Source organism: Dendronephthya gigantea, unplaced genomic scaffold, assembly GCF_004324835.1.
Source record: "Dendronephthya gigantea isolate DGI-Jeju-01 unplaced genomic scaffold, DenGig_1.0 000000F, whole genome shotgun sequence".
In the NCBI taxonomy this organism is placed as follows: Eukaryota; Metazoa; Cnidaria; class Anthozoa; order Malacalcyonacea; family Nephtheidae; genus Dendronephthya; species Dendronephthya gigantea.
The window spans coordinates 5,191,595-5,217,211 of NW_021163010.1; the positions used below are offsets into that span (position 1 = coordinate 5,191,595).

General features: G+C 36.4%; 5 protein-coding genes across 7 annotated transcripts; 3 read left to right on the top strand and 2 right to left on the bottom strand.

The window, feature by feature from the left end:
• Positions 1-37: 37 nt before the first annotated feature.
• LOC114520421 (COMM domain-containing protein 3-like) lies at positions 38-3,108 on the bottom strand. Its single transcript, XM_028540680.1, has 8 exons — positions 2,897-3,108; positions 2,287-2,398; positions 2,031-2,094; positions 1,824-1,858; positions 1,424-1,484; positions 1,050-1,106; positions 851-910; positions 38-572 (listed from the first exon to the last, which is right to left on the bottom strand). Exons 1-8 carry the CDS (start codon positions 3,033-3,035, stop codon positions 513-515), a joined length of 588 nt encoding a protein of 195 aa, XP_028396481.1. The 5' UTR covers positions 3,036-3,108; the 3' UTR covers positions 38-512.
• Positions 3,109-3,219: 111 nt separating this feature from the next.
• Positions 3,220-4,416, top strand: LOC114519575 (CDGSH iron-sulfur domain-containing protein 3, mitochondrial-like). The gene is made up of 3 exons (XM_028539729.1): positions 3,220-3,432; positions 3,981-4,109; positions 4,230-4,416. The coding sequence occupies exons 1-3, from the start codon at positions 3,376-3,378 to the stop codon at positions 4,410-4,412; spliced, it is 369 nt and encodes a 122-aa protein (XP_028395530.1). The 5' UTR covers positions 3,220-3,375; the 3' UTR covers positions 4,413-4,416.
• Positions 4,417-4,639: 223 nt separating this feature from the next.
• On the top strand, positions 4,640-8,403 carry LOC114521048 (sperm-associated antigen 6). The gene is made up of 13 exons (XM_028541437.1): positions 4,640-4,765; positions 4,861-4,956; positions 5,103-5,269; positions 5,438-5,506; positions 5,735-5,849; positions 6,068-6,195; positions 6,317-6,394; positions 6,488-6,593; positions 6,678-6,745; positions 6,963-7,115; positions 7,360-7,551; positions 7,730-7,992; positions 8,178-8,403. Exons 1-13 carry the CDS (start codon positions 4,741-4,743, stop codon positions 8,242-8,244), a joined length of 1,527 nt encoding a protein of 508 aa, XP_028397238.1. The 5' UTR covers positions 4,640-4,740; the 3' UTR covers positions 8,245-8,403.
• Positions 8,404-9,087: 684 nt separating this feature from the next.
• On the bottom strand, positions 9,088-17,862 carry LOC114520112 (rho GTPase-activating protein 15-like). 2 transcript variants are annotated; one of them, XM_028540328.1, is made up of 18 exons: positions 17,078-17,862; positions 15,990-16,211; positions 15,530-15,619; positions 15,056-15,172; positions 14,473-14,646; positions 13,211-13,297; positions 12,972-13,036; positions 12,574-12,652; positions 12,081-12,182; positions 11,719-11,817; positions 11,285-11,303; positions 11,069-11,170; positions 10,855-10,956; positions 10,627-10,725; positions 10,421-10,498; positions 9,935-10,069; positions 9,717-9,822; positions 9,088-9,446 (listed from the first exon to the last, which is right to left on the bottom strand). In XM_028540328.1, the coding sequence occupies exons 1-18, from the start codon at positions 17,549-17,551 to the stop codon at positions 9,263-9,265; spliced, it is 2,334 nt and encodes a 777-aa protein (XP_028396129.1). In that variant the 5' UTR covers positions 17,552-17,862; the 3' UTR covers positions 9,088-9,262. The 2 variants fall into 2 exon arrangements, with proteins under 2 accessions (XP_028396129.1, XP_028396137.1); XM_028540336.1 differs by lacking the exon at positions 14,473-14,646 and having other exon boundaries at positions 17,078-17,861.
• Positions 17,863-19,712: 1,850 nt separating this feature from the next.
• On the top strand, positions 19,713-25,536 carry LOC114520135 (carboxypeptidase Q-like). Of its 2 annotated transcripts, XM_028540366.1 has the most exons (5): positions 19,990-20,159; positions 20,296-21,477; positions 22,460-22,957; positions 23,291-23,644; positions 23,753-25,536. In XM_028540366.1, exons 3-5 carry the CDS (start codon positions 22,460-22,462, stop codon positions 24,317-24,319), a joined length of 1,419 nt encoding a protein of 472 aa, XP_028396167.1. In that variant the 5' UTR covers positions 19,990-20,159; positions 20,296-21,477; the 3' UTR covers positions 24,320-25,536. The 2 variants fall into 2 exon arrangements, with proteins under 2 accessions (XP_028396160.1, XP_028396167.1); XM_028540359.1 differs by lacking the exons at positions 19,990-20,159; positions 20,296-21,477 and adding an exon at positions 19,713-19,847.
• The last annotated feature ends 81 nt before the right edge of the window (positions 25,537-25,617 follow it).

The following is a 25,617-nucleotide window of genomic DNA, read 5'->3' on the forward strand; positions in this document are numbered from 1 at the left end:
GTTTCGTAACTATGTTTATTTTGTTCATGTAGAGATTATGTACATTAAAAAATTACTAACGATTGCACTGGATTGTGTAATAAAAAATTATAGACATAAAGCTATCTAAGGTACACACCTTCACCTCTGTATTTAATTTCTACTCTGGGTCCACGCAGCACATTCTGCAACGAACTCACACTGTGCTCTTAAAATATGCGCCGAAACTTTCCACAGTCATTTGAGTACGCAAAACGCTTTGTATATATTACTGGAAATGTACATTGCATATCCCTCATAATATATCAGGCCGTTTCAGTCCACCTAGTATATGGACTTACATATCGTTAATGTGGATGAACAAAAAATAATGTAGGGTTGTAGCCGTTTTATTACGATTGATTTAGATGGTAATATCGCTGTTGGTTATTATTTTTTGTCACAGAACGTGTCATGTGAACGGGAAGAGCAGATGACATCATGAATTAATATGTTAAGCTTACGATGACTCAACTTTCTTTATGAAATTCAATCTACATTTGAGCGGCCTTCTCCAAGCTTTTACATGCATCCTTCAGCTTTCCCACTAGATCCTAAATAATGCGCCGAAAGGATGTCTGATTAGGAAAATGACATATAGAAAAATTCTTGAAAAAGTTGCAAGACATATATATATAAGGTCTGAAAACTCGATTGTATTTTACATATCGAAGTAACCCATCAACGGCATCACCGTTGAATTACTCTATTGACTCTTCGGTTGGTAGAAGTTTTAGAGCTTTGCGCACTTCTGTAAGGCAGTCTCAACTTTATACACTCTCAATCAATACAGCTCATTATGTGTGATAACTGTGGGTAAACCAACCGTTACCTGTAATTGTTCCATCGAGCACGAAAACTGCACATCAGAATAACCATTTTTGTTACTTTCCTAAACATGTAAAAGTGAAGGTGCAGCATGCAGTTTTTGTGTGTAAATGACAATGACATATACATGCCTGCAGGGCCCTGCAGAAATACAACAGACAATGTTGTAAGGAAACGTGGTAAAACATTGGATTCTTCCATACCTCAGTTTTTAGTGAAATCAAGTATGTTGGTTTATTTACTTTATCTAAATATTTGTTCTAAAAAACAAAACAAAATCATATTTCTGTGAACTGAAAAAATTAACAAAAGGGCCCTGGATGGGGCTGATAAGCAGACAACCTTATTCCCAGAGTAGCCACTCTTAAAAGACTCTTAAATTAAGTTCTGACTTACTGTGTGCCCAAATAAATTGAAACAATTCTATTAAATATACCTTTTCTAAAATTACGAGGGATATAACAACAGCTACTAGTTTAATCCTCTAACAAAATAACACCACACATAATAACATACAATCTCTGCTAAAACATAAGGTTTTAACACATTCCACAACTCAAAATTGAATATATTGCACCTTAACATAGTAATCCAATCTCCAGTCAACATCAACAATATGTGGAAATACTGTTCTTGTGCTAGGTGAAGAAATAAAACTTGCTTATCTTATCAAGGCACTGAACTTAGGCCCGAGCAAACAATCATTAGTATTTAAAACAAAGTCCAGTATTACACATATTTATAAACCAAAGCAATTAGGTTTAAATATTGAGAGTGTCTATTTAGATATTGTCTATTTTAGACAGTTTTAATTCCACATTTAAAACATATCTACGTTTTTAATATTTTGCATACATTGCAGATAAAAACTGACTTTTCTGCTTCTTATTTTATTTTTTATTAGAGAATGTTTATTAATAAATTTTATTTCTTATTATTATAATTTTTTTTCATATTAGAGAATGTTTTAATGGTACCTGCTTAGTAGTGCTTGAAGATGTGGTCTTGTTTCCTAAACAATATTATGGAAAAAGTATATTCAGAAAACTTCCCAGGCCCAGTAAAAATTTATGGTACTGTATGATGAAGTAAATTAAAAAAATTTCGTTGGAATCAAATCAAGAAATAAGTAGTGATTATAAGTAGTGTAACGAAAAAGCAACAATTCTTAACAAATTACTTACATTAAATATTTTGTTGAAAAACTCAATCCTATCTGTATCCCACTTGCATTCTTCTAAATATGTGCTAAAAGCATAAAAAATCCAATCTGGCTGTTGCTGTTTTTCAAAAATGAAGCTTGTGGGTCAAATATAAATGTATGGGAGAAAAATGTAAATGTTTTGTGGAAACTGCTCATTATTAATATTAATATATGTCTATTAATAAATATAGTTCACTGGCTATATAAAATGGGCCAAATAAAAACATGATAATAACCTTATATCAGTGAGACTACTGTCAGTTTTCACAGCCTCTATAATCAGTGTAACCAAGCCACTATAACTTTCCTTTAGTGTACCAGGATTAACTGAATCAAGTGTATTGGATGCTAAAAGATGAAAATTGAATAGGTGTTTATGATTTCAAAAATTTTTATGTTTCCTAGTAAATAGTGGGGAGTTGCAAAAATGCTTGAGTCTGTGTTGAATTGTACGTGTTCCTATACCTTAGATGTTCAATGGTACGTCTTTCAATTGGATTGTATTTAAGGGGCTTACAGTTGGCAGACTTGTCAATGTCAAAACAAGCTGATAGTGCCTATTTATATATTAGACTTTCACAGACTGGTATATTTTGATAGCACATATATGAACATTAATACGTGAACGTAAACCACCACGCCGCCCCCCCCCCCCGACTTTCAATTAAGATTCCACACTCCAGCAAGTAGCAACCTGTCCTTTCATAGTTTAAAGTTTGACCATTTTTATTTTACTGATAAATTTTATAAGTTTGCAACATAAACAAACTCTATCTACACAAAACCCACTCTGTAATTTCACTTAATCACAATAAGCACAATTTTAAGACTGTCTACTCTCGATACCGTCAAAACTTCCTTCATCCCTTTTTCCCAAAATGATGTCAAATGTGATTTCTACAAGTCTTCTAAAGCTTTTCTCTGGCACCCTCACAGATTCTCCACATAGATGCAACCCCTCTTGTGCATCATGATTTATATCCATTTGATTTAGAATAAAATTTGAAAATATTATATTTTGATTTTTAATATGCAATATGGGGAAACAGAACCATTTGCCGAATATTAATGCACAGCTTACTTGAAGTATCCATGATGAGTGCTGTACGGTCTGACCATCGGCTCATTTCGATAAAGAAATAATTTTTTTTCCACGTAAAATATAAAATATTTTAATTTTTAAATGTAAAGTTGTCATTAATATTTGCACCTGTCCAGTGCAGTACAACAGACATGTAAATATTTTTGTTGAGGAAAAATTATTAGATTTAGTAAATTTTAGAATTTAGATTTGTGTTGGGTGATATCAAAGAAAATAAGAAATTATGCAACGAATTCTAATGAGACGCATTTCTGCGCGAAAACAACTAAAGTACATAATTGTAAGTGATACGGTTACAGTTAGGGTGGATTTCCACTTGCAGAGAAATAGTTCGCCAGCGAAATATTTGCATATTTTCTTTTGAATTGAGAGCAGTCATGTTGAAATAATTTATTCATGCTGCTAAAATTCTGAAGAAAATATGCAAATATTTCGCTAGCGAACTATTTCTCTGTAAGTGGAAATCCAGCCTTACAGATTAAATTGCAATTAGTATTATGTAACCTTCATATAAAAACGATTACAACAAACCATTCTTTAATTACATACTCTTGTGGGCCATGGATTTTCACCTCCTTGACATATGATCCCAGTGGCGTCTCCAGCTTGATAAGTGGGGGGGGGGGACTTATTCATATGTTTGACATTATTCATTTCTTTTCAAATTCATTGTTTTAACGGTCTGTGAACATGAATATATGAATATGTCCATCCCACTTAGCTGGCCAAGCCAGCGTATGATCCTTTTTCAACGAACTTTATTAAATTAGGTAAATAGTCTGAGACGTGCAAGATTTATTTAATATGTATCATTTGCCATGACCATAGGTTCCACAAGTACAGAATATTAGAAATTATGCTGAAGCTGTTTTTGTTGCTGCAAAAGAACCATTTGTAGTTGAGCTTGAAGTTGGTAAAAGATATTCATGGTGTTCTTGTGGCAGAAGTAAGAAACAGGTAATATTAAGCAGGCCATTTAAATGTGCAGCATGAGTAAGCCAATTTCATGCTACTAGGCATTTGGGTATATATGCCCCATTCTGTACCTGCTTTCATACCTTCCCTTTTTATTTTCAGCCATTTTGTGATGGTAGTCACAAGAAGACAGGACTGAGTCCACTTCGGTTTAAGCTGGATGAACATGAAATAAAAGTGTTATGTGGCTGTAAACAGACTAATACTCCACCATATTGTGATGGAACTCATAAATCTGACTTTGTGCAATGTAGTGAAATTGGTCAACCTTGCAAAACAGCTTGATGTATCTGATAATTTTTTTAGAAATAAAAATATATTTTCTTCAATTCTCTTGTTTTCTGAAATATGATGTATCAGAAGTTTATATTATTATTTGAATTATTTTTTATTTATTATAAAAATTTTCTGACCTGAGGTTGAGTACGAGGTTGTCAGCGGTTACTTTAGATCATAAGATGCGTACGACGCGCACGCGCACGCTAGCTTAGTTTGTTGTTGCTTAGCAACAGTTGAGGAAAATACGACCAGTCTATACAGTTTTCTCTACACAAGGCTATACAAAGTTTTCGCGTAAAATAGATCATTTTTATTTTCGAAAAGGAGAAATAACATGAGTACGAGACAGGTTTTACAAGGTAAGACGATTCTTTCGCTGTAAAACATACAAAAGGCGTTTTTTAACTGCCCCCATTCTTGTGGAATAATAGACTCCATATTTCAATATTTCTAGTCTTTGAACAGTACCAAAAATCCAGAACTACATTTGTTCAGACCGTGGCTGACCTAGCTTCGCGTCCTCAAAATATTGAGACACTTCAAAATGCAGGTAAACTTTGGCATTACTTTGATGAAAAGACTTTAATTCTATGACTACATTGATATTAAACTATGCCAATATATTATATATTTATGTACATATGGGTTATGTCTGTCCACCTTTCATTAGTGATGTTTTGTCAATTTTCAACGCAGGTGTTATGTCATTGTTGCGTCCATTGCTTTTGGACATAGTACCAACAATTCAACAAACAGCAGCTTTAGCTCTGGGCAGACTGGCAAATTATAATGATGACCTTGCAGAAGCCGTAGTCAAAGGGGACATATTGCCACAGCTTGTCTATTCCCTTGCTGAGCAGAATGTAAGGAAAATCCATCATGATCATATGAACCACATCAGCAATCTTTTTATATAAGTTTGCATTGTCTAATGTACTAATTGTGTGTAATATTTCATTGGTGTCATTTAACAATGAATCTGCTACAAATGCTATAAACACAGATCGCTGTTGTGCAATTTTGTTGTGTAGAGATTTTATAAGAAAGCTGCAGCATTTGTTCTCCGTGCAGTTGCAAAACATTCACCAGAATTAGCACAGGTAATGATTTGTCCCCATTCATTGACAATTATGTTCTATGATCTATCTTTGGTGATGACCTTTTTCAATGTGTTTACTTGACAATATGTTCACTTATAATGAAATCAATTTTTGTATCCAGTCAAGTATTAACTGTGAACAACATAATTCAGTACAATAGCATGGTCATCTTGATGATTTATCCCTGCTTCAAAGTATAAAGATAATTAATTGTTTTTGTTGATTTAGGCTGTAGTAGACTGTGGTGCACTGGATGCACTGGTTATTTGCTTGGAAGAATTTGATCCAGGAGTGAAAGAGGCTGCAGCCTGGGCACTAGGGTATATTGCTAGGCATAATGCAGGTATGTACGTAGGTATTACATTGTAGTGTTTGTATTACAAAATAGGTTGAAATTGATTTTTTATACAAAAAATAGTCTATACTAATAAACACTCTAACTGCAAAGGTAATTTGCATAACTCATTGACTTGATCTGTGAATTCTACCCCCCCCCCCCGCCCCTCTCTCCTTTTGTGAAGAATTAAGCCCCTGCTTCAGTTATTGCTGGGTGTTTTTTAGAATTATCTCAGGCAGTTGTGGATGCTGGTGCTGTTCCATTGTTGGTGTTATGTATCCAGGAACCTGAACTATCTTTGAAGAGAATTGCTGCATCTGGTCTTAGTGACATTTGTAAACACTCACCAGAGGTTAGATAATTGACCTGTATTTAATACCATTCTGATTCAAATCACATATCAGATTCTATGTATGTTTTACATGGATTTGCATTTGATCAAATTGTAAATACCTTTTAATGTTTTTATTTAGCTTGCCCAAACAGTGGTTGATGCAGGTGCAATTGCACATTTGGCTCAGATGATACTTAATCCTGACTCCAAATTAAAGGTGAGAGTTAAGACACGCTACAAGGTATTATTTGTTCAATAGATCAGTAATGAATCAGATCCATATGCTAATATTATGGCCATTATTTATTAGCGCCAAGTATTTTCAGCCCTCAGCCAAATTGCCAAACACTCTGTGGATTTAGCAGAAATGGTGGTCGAAGCAGAAATATTCCCTGCTATACTCACTTGCCTGAAAGGTATTTTTTATCTATGTGGTACACGAAAAGTTGAATTAGGATTGTAAATCGGAATTCACATCGGATCAATATGCAATTTTATAGATCAAGATGAGTATGTGAGGAAGAATGTGGCAACGCTCATCCGAGAAATTGCCAAGCACACACCAGAGGTACGAGTTTTATCGTAACATTTTCTAGATGCTGGTCAATTTGCATACTTTAATAGTTGTTTATATGGTACCCGTTACCGAGCTGAGATTACGAAGCGGTTACCGGTTACCGAACGAAGCATGGAATGAAATAACGCCAATCCATTTTAGTCACGAACATTTTCTCCTTCCACGGTTAAATTTACCACCCTACAACTATTATAATTTATCAACCTAGCTCTCTCAATTGATTGTGAACTCGGGAGGTGTAGCAGCTGTTATTGATTATGTTGGCGACTCGCAAAATAACGTTCGACTTCCTGGAATTATGATGCTCGGTTATGTCGCCGCACATTCTGAGAACTTGGCCATGGCAGTAATTGTCTCCAAGGTAATATTAGGTGCACGGATTGTTTAAAAAATGTCGACACACGATTTTCAAATCTATAGGTACATTTGGTTTATCATCCATTATTTAACAGTCTCTATTTTCTGGAAACTCTGTAAACGTTTCAATAAAATGTTTCTCTGAAAAATGTTCACAAAACTCACACGAACGAGTTCTGTCTTGGAAAACTGCGTTTAAAAAAATTGTTGATCTTGATTTGTCCTGTTTTACGTTGTTTTTCCATCAGGGAGTCGTTCAGCTTGCAATTGCCCTGAGTGAGGAGAAAGAAGACCACATTTTGGCTGCGACAGCCTGGGCATTAGGTCAGATAGGCCGCCATACACCAGAGCATGCCAAAGCGGTAGCTGTTGCCAATGTTTTACCAAGATTACTACAACTGTATCTCAAAACTGGCAGTTCCGAAGACTTACAAGCAAAGGTTTGTATACTTCGTGATGATCGTCCAGTTTCAGTAACATTGGTCGTTTAATTGCTCAGCAAGGCGCATTAATAAAGATTATTTATTAATTTAACCTACTGGCCTCCCAACGAAAGCATGAAAATTCATACATTCTGTGAACTTTTGAGGCTAAATTTAAGCTTTCTTGTGATGATAGGCCAAACGATCGTTAAAGAACATCCTTCAAAAGTGTACCCACCTACCAGCCTTGGAACCGTTGCTGCACGATGCCCCTCCTAACATTCTTAAACACGTCGTTGGTCAGTTTGCTAAAGTCCTACCTCATGACAGTAAAGCCAGAAGAGTGTTTGTCACGACCGGGGGGTTGAAGAAGGTTCAAGAGATCAAAGCCGATCCTGCTTCCGCACTTCATGAGCACATCACCACAATCAACAGTTGTTACCCAGAGGAAATTGTCAGGTAGGATACACCACTCAATGCACATCTAACTCATCAAGCAATCCCGGTGCTGAAATATGAAAAAAACGTTACTTCAATGTATAGGCTTTCAAGGCACATTCGCAGGAGTTTGTATTGTCGCTATGGTGGTCGTTGTATTACTTATATTCAAGAAATTCAATGTTTATTCTTTTGTTCTTTTGTAGATACTACTCACCTGGTTATTCAGATCAGCTACTGGAGAGGGTGGAACAATACCAGCCCGTAATTTAACGTGTTTATTTCTCTCATTTGACTTAAATTTTATCTTACTCGCTTTAGAACAATGCTAATATTTGTATAGGGTATAATGGTGTATGCTACGAAATTGTAAATAATAAAACTCCGCACTATGATTCTGTGACAAGTTTAGAATTATACTACTCCACTCGACTTTTGATCCTGAACTACAGAACTCGTAGCGTGTCAGAGGACTTCTGTGTAAGGTTTAGTGTGAGATTCTCCTTGTTGCTTGTCATCATACATACTTATATACAGTAAGCGATGTTTCATCCCCAATAATTTAAGCTTAATAAAGGCAACATCACCTTAAGTTGCATGACTTACAAGTGTATTCTGTGGATTATTGATGCCATTTTATTCCAAACTATTTATGCGTATTAGTCTTTACTGTTATTGCAAAAAGCAATTAAAACTTGTCAAGCTCTCAGTTTTCGATGACTACTATAATGGAAGAATACAACTTATCAATATTCTTGTCCAGGTTTATGCAAAAAATCAAGGATAAATTTGGGATAATTCGCTGTTAGAAATTTTATGGCTGGTTCATAAGAGCGAACAGTTTTAGTTCCCACACGAGGCGGGCTATAGCTCAAGAAGTCCAGGCACGATTTTCCCACGCGGTTCTTGTCTAAAGCTAAAAAAACAGCAGAATATTGTCGAAGCTACTTCTGGGTACTTCTTTTTGTTATTTTTTTACTGTTTCCGACTTCTTAAACGGTTTAAGTGTTGCCTTTGGTATAGTGCAATGTATTTTAAACGGGTGGCGATGACAATGTGTAAAACGCTATGAGTACAATTTTGTCCTTTGTAAGCCATGAAAGAAAAAAAAACCAGTCAGCCCGACTCATAATGAACAGGATCTTACGAAAATTATTAATATAATTACATTGTAATTTCTACTCGTAAAACGTGATTTGTCGGTTATTCTCATAGCGAGTGCATTACACTTTGTACATAATTACGTATCCATGATACCTTACAAGTAAATTTACACGTATCTAAGATACAATCAACTGTCTTTTCCTAAAACCTGGTCATATTCTAGTAGAATAAATTCAACTATCTGGTTTTGGTAAACTGTATTCACAGCTATGTTACCATGCTGCTCCTCTCGCGGTGCCAACAGCGTAGGACCGAACACGATAGCAATGTTGTGTGCGTGCATTCTGTTCTTACTGCTGTTCTCCATCACCCTGAATAAGGGAAAAAAACAATGTTGAAAACTATCACACCACAAATTACACGAATGTATACATAAAGCATGAAAAATTTTTTTTGAAAATGTTCTTGCTATAATGTGAACATATACAATATGTCACTAATATATAAAACGCTCATTTGTTCCACAACTGTCCTCAACTTCTGATGAGGATCAGCTGTTATCCTACCTTTACTGTTGCATGTACAGTTGCAGCATAACGAAAACCAGGGATTTTAAACTTGAAAAAAGGTCAAAATGTTACCTCTTTAAATGTCTGTAAAGGTAACGGAAAGTCTCGCGATTTGGCGAAGGAAGTTTATTAACTTGGTTTTGAAGTGCTTTAGTTTTCTCTAGTTTTGTCGGTGACTCTGAAATTAGGGAAAAAAATGTTTATTATGCACGTGAACACGAGCCTCACGGAAATTATGCCTTGAGAATCTCTGTTCCTCTTATCTTTAAACAGACACAAAACATACTCACTTATCGCGTCAACAAACTGATCATAGGCGTCAAAAGGAATTAAGGGTTCGGGAAGCTCTCTGAAGTAGAGTTTTAACGTGCCGGATAATACGTGAACATCGTCAAATGGACGCTCGCCGAACTCCACATTCTCTTCTATTGTGAAAAGAATTTATATGACATGGTAAATTGGTTGTGCAGTAAATATTGTTTGTGCAGTAATATACATGGTCACACCTGGTCATACAAGGTTATACAAGGACATATAATTAATGTCTGAATATTTGAAACAAATGTTACTATGTAGAAGAACATAATAACCAAAGATTTTGACAGCAATAATCACATTCATGAGAGATTGAAGTGGTACACTCACACAATCCCTCTCCCTCCTCTTTTTCTTTAGAGTGTCTCAATTCATTGACGGGGACAGTTATCATTGCAATGAATGCGATAAGGGTGAGAGCATTTTACAAGGAACAATGCAGTAAGTACCATGAGAATTACCTTGATCCACAGTTATTCGAAGTTGTTGTATCGAAGAAACGTTGCCAGATATTCGGTATAAACCATCAAAATCTAGACCTAAAATAAACAACAATCTTCATGAAGGTTCAGAAATTTTGTATACGGGTGTAAAACTGAGTGCAGCATTATTTTAGGCGCAATTTTAAGCTGCTAAAACATTTTCCCAAATCAAACCCAGGCCTTACCTTTATTTTCGATGGCCTCTATACAACCTACCACGACTTTTGGAACTTTTGTCTGCTCTCTCGCACACAATTTCATAATATGGCAACCAAATGTTATATCTAAGGGGAAAAATTGCTTTCCTGAGAACGATTTTGAACGACAACGAAGTCGATTTTCCTCGTAACATTGAGTTATCTTTCCACCAATGAGTGTCCAACGTATGCGTATACAAAGACGTATATATATACCTTTAAGTATTCCTTTCTTTTGCAGTTCTTCAATAGTCGGTCTTCTCGTCATAAGTTTCTTTAATCTATCCTTGATGTTTTTCTTGTCTCCCTCTGAGCGCGCTAAACACCGTGATTTGCATTGTGAGAATGATTATTCAGTTGAAATACAGAACAAATGCAGCATTAATACGTTCTAGTTCTGTTATGTCGTACATTTCACGAATATTCATACCTTTCTTAAGAGACCCTCTTAAAGCAGCAGATGGTGGTGGCGGAGGAGCTGGCCTTGGTGATTGGACGATGTCACCATAAAGCCTTGCTTGCATACCATTATCTAAGAGAAAATGACTTACGTGAATAAAGGTTGGTTAGGAGAACGAAATAAAGGACACAAATAATCTTGTTTAAAACAAAAGAAGTACACAACAATCCATAGGCAATATCTTACCAACTGGTTCATTCTCTTCCTAAAATGTATAAAGACATGGATAATTAAACAGTAAGACTAGGGAGCAGCGTGGCAGCGTCTTCAAACAACTTAGCATCAAATGTGGTATAACAACTGCCTAAAATAGACAAAACACTTCTCGACGTTTCGACCTGAGAGCCTTCGTGAGGAGAATTAGTATGAACTAACATACTATTTTAGGCAGTTGTTATACCACATTTAATAAGCAAGCATACATAATCACGCTGTCAACTATGAGCATGCAAAATCGCGGCTCATGGTCACAGTTCACGTAACACATTAATCACATCGATCTTTCGCAACACATTAATTACATCGATCTTTCGCAACACATTAATCACATCGATCGTTTCCGGGCTCAAAGTTCGTCAGTTTGCATGCTATCATTATATATAACCAGACAGATAACTAACCAGATATTTGACGACATCAGCAATCATATGATACCACACGCTGAATTCATGCACGTCATCCACTTGAAGCAGAAAACACAATTTCGCAACAGTGGCAATCTGAAAATGACAATTATATTAGAAACTGCTGTCTCTAGAGGGTCAAGAGGGGGGGATGGCACAAAATTTGAACGGTTCCGTGTAAACACTGGAAAGAAAAGGGCCAAAATTTGAACGATCTCGTGTAAACACTTGAGACAAATGGGCGAAAATGTGAACAGTTGAAATGTGACCAGGCGGAAAGGGACGAATTTCGGCCAGTCTTGTCCGGATCTGCATTGAAACCTGCAGATGTTTTAGTAAAACAATGTTATGATATAAACCTGCATGATGTTTCGTCTCTTATTCTCGTCGGGCATTTTTTGAATTACAGCCCCTCTAAGATCACAACTGCTGTCAGGTTGGCCATGCGTGAATCCGGGTTTCTGTAAAATATCAAATTTTCGATCTCTCTCATGAATGTTTTCATCTTCAGGGACAGCGGAAGACCCCCTAAGTGCGGCGGGGGGAGGGGCAAATATTCATATATTCACGTTGAGCATTATAAGTTCCTTTTCAAATTGTTTTTACGGTCTGTTAACAGGAATAGATAATATTAATATTATAGGGATCTTCCGCGGCTTCTGATCTTATAAAATTGAACACTCTAAATTCTACGAAATTGTTCCGTCATATAAAATGAACACAAACCTAGAGTTCTAAAGTTTATGCGTATGAGCCCCCGAAGATGTGAGGGCATGAGAAATATCCGGTTTGGATTATTCCCATCCAAAGGGTTGTACTCACAATACCACAGTACGAAGCTACAAAGCTTACCGGTTGTGCGGCACTTTGATTTTTGTACATAATCATGTTTGCTGACGATAACTTCACGTAACAAGGACTCCACGTCTTTCTGGATTGACCGTAGACATATAAAATAATGCGAATTTTAGAATGGATGAAATCATCCCTACCTTTTATTGTAAGTTTAAACAAATGCAAATGTCATATTTTATTCATTTTAAATTCTCTGTAACAATGCGTTCCCGACTTACCCGACTTAGGTTATAAATTTACCTAAACAAGTCATTTTCATGGAAAGTGTGTGGGGGGCGGGGGCAGTAGCCCCCCTGGTCGGTACACACTATACATACAGGTAACTGTGCTTCTAATTGTAAGGTTCAATAGCAAACAATGCATGATAACACAAATGAGATCAACACAGCACTTACTTCACTTTTTTGCCCCCTTTCTCGCAAAGTTTCTTACGATTGATAGTTCCTTCTTTCTTGATAGACTAAAAGATAAAAGAATAATAGTATTTCGTGTTATCCTTGTTTCGAGTTAGGTCAATGTTAGAATTGCGAAACTAAAATTCCAAGGACTCTATATTGAGATAAAGGAAACGATATTGGGTTTTCTGGCTACAGTAAGGTCCAGTACGTATTTAGATTGTTGGGCATATACTTACATAATCTAAAGCAGGAAGAGTAGGTGGTAGGGGAAACTCATCTCCAATTATTAAAGACGAACGATACTCGGATGGCGAACGTTGTCCCTATATTAAAAATGTTAATGTTATGTTAAAGCACATTTCGCAGCGACTGTCAACACTTGTGTGCAGTATGAAGCCTTTTGTGAGGCTTTTTTTATAATTGTTTCTGTTTCGACTCTCCGATACCACCAACTCCCTAATACAGCCGACTCTCTAGTACGAGGAATTCTCTAAAACGACCGACTCTTTAATACGATCGACTCTCTAATACGACCAATTCTCTAATACGACCAACTCTCTAATACGACCAATTCTCTCCTACGACCGACTCTCTAATTTGCTCTCTAATACGACCAATTCTCTAATACGACCAATTCACTTGTACGACCGACTCTCTAATACGACCAATTCTCTCCTACGACCGACTCTCTAATACGGCAGACTTTTTTCATAGGGCAGACTTACTCATACGACCGACACTCTCATACGCCCGAATCCAATACGACAAACTCTCAAGTACGGAAGACTATCTAATACGGAAGATTCTTTAATACGGAAAACTCTCTAATACGGAAGACTTTCTAATACGGAAGATTCTTTAATACGGAAAACTCTCTAATACGGAAGACTCTCTAATATCCAATAACCCATTCTCTTTTATTGTGAACATTCTATAGGAATATGATATTTCTCTCTATACGACCACCTCACTGGTACGACCATAGCAGGATCAACTTTCTAAATCGTTGATACCGTTGTACCTCTTGGCTTAGGTGGACGTGTTTCACTTTCTCTCTCCCTCCCCCCATTAAATTTGTCGTTTGCAAGATGCCCGTGTCGTTATAGATATTCAGCTAAGTAGCTAAGAAATACTCGTTGGTGTTGGTGTTTGTCAAATCTAGTTAGTATACCGAACAATAAGGAAATATGAATATTGGTGTATTTCCTGTGAATTCCTACATATCACATACAAAATCAGATTATAAAAGACAAGAAATATTTAGAGAAGAATCGCTTTAAAAATTGTTAGTTAATTACTAAAAATATCATTATATAGTTATATTAGTAATAATATTCACCAAAAGCAAAAAAACTCTATGTGCAAATCAAATATTTTAATATATTTGTGACGCAATAATAAACGTACGTTAAATTAGTGCAATTAATCTTTAATTAGGTGCAGCTAAATTTGGCAGGTGCGAGTGCAAGGATGACAGTAAATAAGGAAATTGTCATACCTTCGCAAAGCTGCTCATTTCTGCGGAGGGAATTTGGAGCGAATTTAATCCGGTCATTGATGCAGATCTTGAACTGCGGAGATGTGAATGTGGTGATTTATGTCGTAACTTAAGCACACTCTCCGAACCTTCTGAACGCATCCGATTCCTTGGCATTAAATTATTTATAATTTGCTAAACAAGAGAGAATACGATTTGTTCTACAGCCAAATGCATGAAAAATCTGTTGAAACTTTTATGTGGAAAATATGGTGTAAACCATACCATTTTGGTTTCTGAACTTTTTGCGTTTGAATAACATCAATGTAATCCCGAAAAAAACTACTCAACTAAGCCTCCGATATGTCGAAGTATCTTTTTTGGACATTGTTTTTGACCGACAACATCAAAATCAAAAGGAAGTATATGATCCAGGCCAAAATTCAAGATTCTCCTTTATGCAGTTTCTATGCAATTTTTTAAGTATAGTATGCATGTACATAGCCACAAAGTTCAAGAATTGACACAAGCATGTACCAGAGCCTTTTTATTCAGATTACAGCAGAAGCACATTATTGACACTAAACACTATAGTATAACTTACCTCATCAGGTTCAGGTTGCAATAATTCATTGCTATCACTTGTGGGTAATTCCCAAACGGTCTCTCCATTTGTGTTATAGTAGTATGTTCTGCCAGCCTCATCTTTTGATGATTGCCACTTTTTAAGAAAGAAAAGGAAATAACATTCTTCTTTTGAGTTAATAAAAAAACATAATTTTTACTGGCAGTCTCATCTTTTGATGATTACCAGTTCTTAAAGAAATAAAAGGCAATTACAGTCTTGCTGGAAGTTGAAAAAAAATTTTTTGCTGATACATTGCAAAATATATAAAATATATATATATATATATAGTAGCAAAATATAGAGTCCATTTTAAATGTATGACATTTACAAGTACCCAGAACATTCCTAACTTATCAAAAGTGCAAAATGGCTTCACAGATGAAATGTTGGCCAGTTTTGGTATTATAGGAATATCAGTAGAGACATATAGTTTAATATCAACTATCATACCTTTTCATTATTTGACTCATTAATATACATATATTCATCAACTGCAGCCTGTCTTTCTAACCTCCATCCCCTTGGTAAACTTCTTGATGTCTTAAATTGAAATGTAAAATTTTGATGACCACTGCCTATGTATTTTACAAAATTGGCATGAAATTTTAGAACAGCAAACACAAGGTTGTCAAGTTGAAACCTCTCACAACATGATCAAAGTTCATAATAATAAGTATGGAAATGATATTGGATAATGTGAATGAAATATGACCATAAACTACATATTTTATTTTGAGGTCTCGGCTAAAATCTATTTTCATTTAATCACTTGTGGATCTGTTAAACATGTATCATTTCATGTTTGATGCTGTTTCACATGTGTGAGACCAATAATATCACTAGTAGATAGTTACAAGCAGATTAGAAATGATCAACTATGATAATAATATAGCAATCAAAATGGACATACATCATTTTGAGATTCAGAGCCAGTACTGCTTGTAGATGGAGGTCTCCAGGTGCTCTCATTTGTTTTATTGTTAAAATAAAATGTCCTCCCAGACTCATTATCCACTTCCATTGACCAGCCTGCAGGTAAGGTTGCTGATTTTGGTCGATAGCGTTCACTCTTTGCCTTTTCATTTGCTTGATTACAATCTTCTCCAGTTGAATAATGACGTCTCATGCTTGGCTACATGATGGAAATATAAACAATTCAAAATAGTACATTCTAGTACATATAATAATTTTGAATGTACTATTGTACATTCAAAATACAGATATATATGAGTGACCTTTTTTAAATCCCCTGGAATAAGAGCTTATTTTAATTTGCTGCAAGCTAATTATTCTAGTGGACTTCTTTAGAGAATATAATTTTTGCATCACAACTTATTACACTAATTCATTCTATTATTTGAAAGGGATCTTTTCTTGGGAAATTTTATGCTAAATTATTATGGTAATGAAACAACAAATTGTAAAGAGCACTATTTGAATACGTTTACACACACATAGATACTGCATATTTTATCTAATATTTACCAAAAAAATTGAGAACAATTTGAAACATTTATATGGAAACAAAAGGGAAATAAATTTTGCAAACACACTAAACTTTGGATCAAAAGGAAATCCAAATTGAACACAATCATTGCCTACATGGACTGTAAAATTACAAACAAGTACTTGAAAACATCATCATTGAATACGTCTAATAAATAGTAGTATTTTGATTAGAGGTAAGTTTGGAAATTTTTTGGTTTTCGAACAATAACAAAATTACATCAAGTGTTAGCCCTTTTGAATCGAAAATCACAGCTTAAAATGACCAAATATATGCAAGATTCGATTCCTTGTGTATGGGAGAGATTCGCCTAAACAGAGAACTTCTTTAATCTAATAATCTCTTGTCCTTATTAACCGTGGAAACAAGGCTTTATGATCTTTTCCAAATGATTAATTCTAGTGCGCGGTAATGGTTTCAACTTCCTTGTTGTTCACACGGGCAAATACAAACACAATTGTTTACATTTTCTTCGAGTTTTGAGTACATACCTCCTGTCCATTAGATTTCACAGGTATATTCGCGTATATTCTACCTGAAATGTCATTAACGTTCATGTATATTCTCTCAGAATCTTCCCTACCAAACGTGGTTCTCTCTTCTTCGTCTAGATTTGCAGTTTCGTCTTGAATATCCTGATATGAATCCTCGGATGAAGGTGAAAGTGTACAATTTTCTCCCAAACTATCCGTCGTGTCGCTATCACTGAAATCTATACAGGACTCAGTCATGTAGTTCGCTGGCACATAAAGATCTTGCTCTCCCTTTTTTACATGCCACCAATCATCGTTAGATTTTTCCACCAGTATAAAACACTCGCCAGCTTCAAATGAAACCTCTCGACCTGGTTGCATTTCATAAGAGTACGGGTATAAGGCTTGTACAAGTAATGTTTCATGACCGTTCCCGACGAGTCCTGCAGATCGTGACACAAGCGCATCCCCGTTCCTTGGCGTTGCATACATGATGGGAGATTATAATTGGCTTTCTATAAAACAGTCCTATAAAGTGAAATATCGATATATTCTACATTATATCGTCAAAATCTCGAGTTTACAACTTTGCTTTTTTCAAAACAACATCGTCATTTCAATGCTGTATTAAATTGCACAGTGAGAGGTGAGTGGGCTGTTTCCACCGTTGCATCCTGAAAATTCTCTGCTTTGTTCAATGTGTGCTTTGTTTCCACTTTCTCTTAAAGTTCTTTGTCATCAGTGTCGGTGATCGCCTAAAAGCTATGGTTGGACAAGTGGATATTGATAGAGTTCACAGGAACACAGCCTGTTCTAAAGTGGAGAAAATATTTCAATTTTCGTATTTCAATATCACTTTATTGCTTCAAACGGAAAAAAATGAGCGGTAAGCTCATCCCCCCTGACGCTTTGCTTCACGTTCTAGTGGTCATCTGTGGTTGCACACTGTGTCAGTCTGTGTGGTTGTCTCAATCCACCGTCGGATTTTCCGCGATCATTGAGTCAATATTGGATCATCCGATCATGCCAGATTGTAATAGACCTTTTTATAACATCACAACGTTTTAAATTTAGAACCACCTTAAATGAAATGGATTTCAAGTTTTAAGATTTAAAAATCCTAAATTTGGATTTACGATTTGAAAAGGTCAGTCGGCCTCAGGGTGGAGCTGGCAGCCTTTCTAGTCTGAAAAATACTGTTTTAAGTGCATGGTGTTTTGGAGTTGCTCCTGAAAATCTGTTTTAGTCATTTTCTCGGATAATGATTCTACCATCCGGTCGCATTTTTTGGAAACCAGGATTGGATTCTGCAACAAATCCTGAGCACTCCACGTTGGAAAACCGTCGGTTAATTATGAAGGTAGGCAATATGTGATTGGTGATAATGATTTTAAAATCACTGTCAGGGCTCTGTGCCTCAAGTGCGTAAATATTAGTCACACTTTTGTAAGCGGAGTGACCGGCTTTACTGTTTATTCCCTGTCTTTTGAAATGGTGGTCAACCATGAGTAACAAAAACCTTACTCACAGCGGACGTGATTGGTAACGGGAAATACTCAAAATAGCGAGCTCGTCGTTTAGGGCGCTCCTAAATATTTGAAACTTAAAAATTCGAATTAAAGATAAAGCTACCGTTGATGGGTGAATGATGGCTGAAAATCCAAATAGGGCGTAGAGTTAGTGAATCGCGTCCGGTGGAAATGATGGTCCAACACTAGATATTTATTTAATACAGGAATGACGATCTATGGACAGATATTTTCGTAATGATTAGATTTCGTCTGTATGGATAGATTAAGATCAGAGCACGGGAACAAAAGCCCCCACACGCGACCTTCCCCTCCCTTTTCAGGAGTATTATTTGATATCAATAAACATTACGAGTTTATCAACGATCCACCATTTCAATGGAATGATTTCCACTTTTAAATGCGGACACACGGGGGCGGTAAAAAACCGTCGCATCCTGTCGAAAAGAAAAGGTGGGCGAAAAATACCGCACGCATTGTACATTTTTAAGAGAAGGTCATGAATCATTGAATCTTGACTTGAATCATGAAACGTCATTTCCATTGCTGGTACCTTACGCGATAGAATATTAGGGATCTAAGATATTCAAGAATTTAATTTAACACCAATTGTCACAGGAAAGTCTTACACATATATATTGACTGAGTCACACTGAGTTGTATATAAGAAATTGAGAAACGTCATGTGGATGTGTATTTTAAGAAACGTCACCCAATGTTTTTGCCGACTCTCTCAGTCTCAGTCTCTAGACTCTTCTCCGACAAGGTCATGACCAGATGACCAACAATGGGCATAGAAATGGACTTAAAATATAAGAACACTTGCGAAAATGCTGGAATACTAATACTGATTTCAAACTCAAAACTTCTCAACAAACTTAGAGTACAGACATTTCCCCACGAATTTTCACCGAGAAACGTCATGACCAATCTTCACCTCCAAACATTCATGTGTCCAAATAAAGGATATACCAAGCCTCCTTAAGTGACATGTTTAAGATTTTTGAAAAATGATAATCGACGTTGAGTATTATATTGTATTATATAATTATATATAATTATATAATATGATATATCTATGACGTGTGATATACCCGCAGGGGAACTCGGGGACGAACCCTCGATCGGGCATTGGATTCGTAATAAAGTCGTAACATAAATGCAAAATTGATGCTTTTACTTAATTTACTATAATTACTTTTGGAAGATTAACTCAACTGGTAACTGCTGCATCGAAGTATTCAAAGTTGTTACTCAAGGTTTGTTGCTCGAAGTTATTACTCAAGGTTTTTTCAGCACAATATATAAGTTCCAAAGAAGTCCACACACAACAATCAATATGCACTATGTCTATGCAGGATTACAGTGATGCGACCCAGTTTGTTATTTAGTAAGAGTAAGGGTCATTTAGTATTATTCAGTATTGATGAATATATTTATGCTGACAATATAAACAATGTAACCAGTTCCTAGAATTGGGTTATTCGATAGGTAGTCAGTGCCTATTAAAAGGTCGAAGTGTTGATTTAATCTTGAAATGGGCATGGGTTTTGATTCTGTGAAGGTAACAGGTAAAATTGTCCCATCAAAGTCAAATTTAACTGATTCACAGGGGTGGATCCTGAAGCTAGGAAATTTGAAATCAATTAAAGGAAGTTATAGATATTAAAACTACTTAAAAAAATATTGTTAATCACTGTCATTCAGATTAAAGACTAGTAATCATTTTCCACTACTGGTTTGAGATATTGACATATTGTCCGTTTCAGAAAATATATATGGTGAGTCAATTATACTCTTTCTTTCGCCCAGCCTCCTTCCCTCCATTCACCATTGGCTAATCTTAATTTTTTTATGCCTTTTGCATCTCTTGAGGAACATGGCTATGAATATAATTATTATAATTAACTAATTTTTTACTAAATAAGACTAATACTTTTAATAATAATTTTCGACAGAAAACATTTTAAGAAGTAGAGGAAAAAATAGATCAGTTTATACACTAGCGAAAATCAGGTAGTCATTAATAATATTTTCTTATTTACTTTTTTATATAACTTGCTTGGCCAAGATGTATTTAAAGAAGCTAACCTATTGGCTATATAGATATATAACCTTGTTTTATAAGAGAATATCTGGGGCAAAAAGTCTAATAAAGCTTGTCATCAGTTGCATAACTGGGGGGTGGCAAATGGCCCCTGAGTTTTAAGGCCCCCTACAAAAAATGACAAAATATTGAGCAATTAAACCACAAAAAACATAAAAATAAGCAGCCACCTTTTGCTTACTGATGAATGTTATCAATGTTATGATGCTTTAGAATTGTTTTGCAGGGATTTCATCATTTTCATGGCCAAAGACCGAACGAACTTCGTACATATGGCAAATTAATGCCTATAAAATACAAACTATTTTTTTGTTTCGAGGAATAAACCTTATTTTTATACCAACATATACAAGTTGAGATAGCATTAGATGTAGGTTGTAAATTTATCCTATTGTATTATTGGATCAAACAGGAGTGACAAGTCAGTGAGTATGACCCCAGGACAAAATAGCTCGAATATCATGTTAATATGACGAATCTCGTAGAGCTGGAGCCATAGTCAGGGGGGGATGGGCACTAGTGGTTGTGTTACGCCACTGCTCGTCTACTTGTCATTCGTGACAGGTTACCTGCAACAAAACTGGTGCTCATGTGTGTGGGAAAGCGTAGGCGTTGTGTAACTTCTGCCATCGTGGCACAGTTGATGATCTTTCGTTGAACACAGCACGTTTAATCTTTTCTGCTAAAAGTAACAAAAATTTTCAAAAAGCGGGATTCGCTAGGAAAAACATTTTACGAAACACCGGGGGGGAAAGATCAGTTTATACACAAGACAATATCAGGTATTCGCTATATATTGAATTTACTGAAATAATAACTGATTATTGACCGGGCGTGACTGCGTGAGGTCTGTACTGTGAAATATCAGACCGATGCCTTTAGCATAAAACCTCGATCTTATATTTCCCAGTACAGACCGAACAAGTGGAGTCAATAGTCTGTTTATCAAATGGCTGAACCATTGAACGGGCTGAACTGCATGAAACATCCGGGATACTGGCCCAGATACGGATTATACGGACTACGGGCCGGTAAGGCCATCCCTCAAATTATAATGAGATCTTGGAAGATCGATCCGAGAGAACGGAGAGATCGAACTTGTCTTTACTCAGTTTACTGCCTTGTTAGCCTGCAACGCAGACTATATATTGGGGTATATATATAGTCTGCGTTGCAGGCTACTGCCTTGTAAGTGTTCTCTCGTTTGGTTATTTTAACGGCACTGTCGTTCGTAATCCCCTCCCCGGGTGATATATTGCCCACAACCTCGTACCCAGGGTCTTTTCTCTACTTTTCTCTGTGCTCACTCTGGGGGGGACACCCGCTGAGGTTGATATTGCCCATTGCTTTCGAGAACGTGGCTAGAATATCTTACAGCCAAAATATAGGTTAAATAAAGGAAAGCTCATTGGAATTTGTTGCGCGTACGTGACACGAGCATTTGCGGTTGTAGTTTAGGAATGATAAGTTTCCCTGTAACTTGCGCGGAAATCCTAGATGATTTCCACAATGTTGACGTCAGTGACAGTGTTATCCCATTTGCCAGTATACACAGTATTATAAATATTTTACAATTTCAATTTGACTTTTCTCCTACAACTCGTACATAAACACAGCCTTAACACTTTTCAGCATATTAAGAACCATTTAAACTTTAATAAGTCGAAAAGTTCCGCCTAGTGCCTGGAAAACCGCCTTTATAGGGTCACGTGTACGGTGTACTTAGCTCTTCGCACTTACTATTTCTACGATGCTTCACTTTAGATGTTTTGGGGATCCAGCATTCCACTTCATAGTTTGATGTTACTGCTGCTCGCATTGTTTCAATCATCAGATTTGATAGCTGCAAACAAACTGGTCACGCATGACACTGACATTGACTTTCAAGTCGATTCGTATGAAAATATATCGCAGAAAATAATCGATTTTGTAACAAAAGGTGAGGGAAAACATCAAACTTTCAACCGTCTTGCGGCAATGACAGATAAATTTGGGAACAGATTAGTCGGCTCAGAGACCTTGGAGAATGTCATCGATTACATGTTAGCCCAGTTCAAGGCAGATGGATTAGAAAATGTTCACGGAGAACCAGTGTCAAAAATTCCTCATTGGGTGAGAGGAAAGGAGTCGGCAACATTATTAGAACCCCGTCATTATGAAATGTCGATGTTAGGTCTTGGTGGGAGTGTGGGAACAAAAGGAATTACTGCAGAGGTTTTAGTTGTACACTCCTTTGATGAACTGCATAAAAGAGCTGCAGAAGTAAGTGTAGAACTGATGTGAGCCGTCCGCCATCATTTTGATCCAACTCGAGGGCAGGCTGTAGCTATGATTTGGGCCCTCGGGCAAGACAGAAATTTGGCTCCTCGCTATTCCCTTGTCGGCCTTGTGCATCGCTTAACGTGTCCCTAGACGGTTGAGCCCTCGGGCATTGCCCGCCCCGCCACGCCACGCCCCTGGTTTGCCTATTCAGTTAACAATCATCCAGCCTTATGGCCTATATAATCAGCAATCTATCATGTGTGAATAGGAATGACACCGTACTAGAATCATTGTATAACATTTCAGTACATCTGTTATTTTCGACAATTCCAGGCAAAAGGAAAGATAATAGTTTTCGACCAAGATTACGTGAGCTATGGTGTTTCAGTTGCTTACCGAGATTATGGAGCCTACGAAGCCAGCAAAGTTGGAGGCGTTGCTTCTCTTATACGATCCATTGCACCGTTCTCGATCAACAGCCCGCATACAGGATGGCAGGATTACAGAGCGAACACAACTAAAATTCCAACTGCGTGTATAACTATTGAAGACGCTCAAATGTTGTCGAGAATGGCAGCCAGAGGAGAAAAGATTGTCATCCATTTATATATGGAAGCACAAAACCTTCCAAAAGCAACGTCAAGAAACACTGTTGCTGAAATTGTTGGTTCAAAATATCCAGACCAGGTATCGTTAAAATTGTTCTTCTTTTTTTCTTGGGGCTGGATTTTCTGACTTAGAAATGGACTAAAACGATTAATTTCCACTTGACTTCTTCATTTGCCATGTTTTCAGGTTGTTTTAGTCAGCGGTCACCTTGATAGTTGGGATGTTGGTCAAGGCGCAATGGACGATGGTGGTGGTGCGTTTATATCTTGGCAAGTCTTGTCAATAATGCGACAACTCAAACTGCGTGCGAAGAGAACAGTCCGTGCTGTTCTATGGACTGGCGAAGAGGTCGGTCTGATAGGGTCGCAACAGTATTACAACACGCATAAGGTAAATATATCAAAATATGACTTGGTTATGGAAAGTGACATCGGAACGTTTAGACCAAATGGATTAAAGTTCACTGGGAATGATGAAGCCTTTGCCATTATGGAGAAAATCATGACACTTTTGAAACCCATCAATGCCTCAACCCTCTACCACACAGCTGACGGTGGTGATGTAAGTTTTTGGATAAAGAACGGCGTGCCTGGTGGTAGTTTGTCGAACGACAATGCAGAATATTTCTATTTTCATCACAGCAATGGTGATACAATCACAGTAGAGAATGCAGATGATTTAGATCTTTGTGCCGCATTGTGGGCTGTTGTTGCTTATGTTGTAGCTGATATGGACGACATGTTGCCAAGATAAGATAGATAAGATCATACCTAATCATGTTCAGTTGTAATGAGAATACTGCTTGGAATTTCTATAAAACTATGAGAAAATCGACGTGCTTTGAATTGGTGTTCATACAACAGTGATTACTGGATAATCTTTTCAATTTGGTTACTATATAAAAGGATTTAAAAGCAAGGCCAAGAGTGAATATACAGTTGTTTAATAATTGTTTAATACATACATAATTTTATATAATATTCTTAAAATTTTGCATGTTGAATTAATAACTTAATCTTTAAATCATCAATTTGTAGAATTTGTATTGCATTAGTAATAGATTCACATTGTGTTTGCACAAATTGACGATTTAATTTTATATCTCTAAAAATATGTTTGTATCTCGAGAAAATTAAAAATCATACTAACAACCGCAGGTGTTAGAAACAATTATAATTTAAATTATAGGTATATAAAGCGAATTTATAAAGAATGAACTAGAGTTATTTCAAAACCTCGACAATGACTTACTCTGTAGTAGGGAAGTTAAAACTTGTAGAGGATTGGACCGATTGGTGACGTTAGCAGTACATTGTGGTACTGTAGAATAACAGCCCCATGATGCACTTCTAATCTCGATATTAGTTACCAGTTCTCTACTGCAATTTTGCAATGGGTCAGTGATTTATCAGTGAAATAAAATTGATGCGACGATGCTTCTTATGTAAACTTAGGGCCTGTTTACAAGGAACGAGATGTCCTGGCTAGGCAAGGTGAAAACTGCATATAATGAAAGACTAATCAGGTTAAGGTTGATGTGATGCGCTTTTTACCTCGCCTAGCCGGGATAACTCACTCCATGTATCCATCTCAGCAATAGCATGTTTGAAATTCCGATCCGGCAAATTTACTGCTAATTTTCTAAAGGCATCAATTAGAGTACAAAATCTCTCGGAAAGTGTTTGAATTATAGTTTGCATCTTCTACTCTTCTAAACTAAAGAAATTAAGAAAATATCTGTAGGTTGTAGAAAACGTCAAGCATGTCAGTCATCCTAGCAAGGAATAGCGATTGTTTATCATTACATTTTATTTTATATTCTCCAAAACTTCCACCGAATTCTCATTATACCACCGAGATAAGTCAGATAACGTCACGCAAATTAGGATAAAAGCCACAGACCTGTACGCGGCATATATAAACGATATATTAATATGGCCTTAAACGGTAGTGGATAACAGTGGATGGATTTCAGATAATAACAGTGTAACAACTTAGCATTGCTAAATAAATTTTAATCTATAGTCGACCTGCTTTGTTATTGTTTGTGT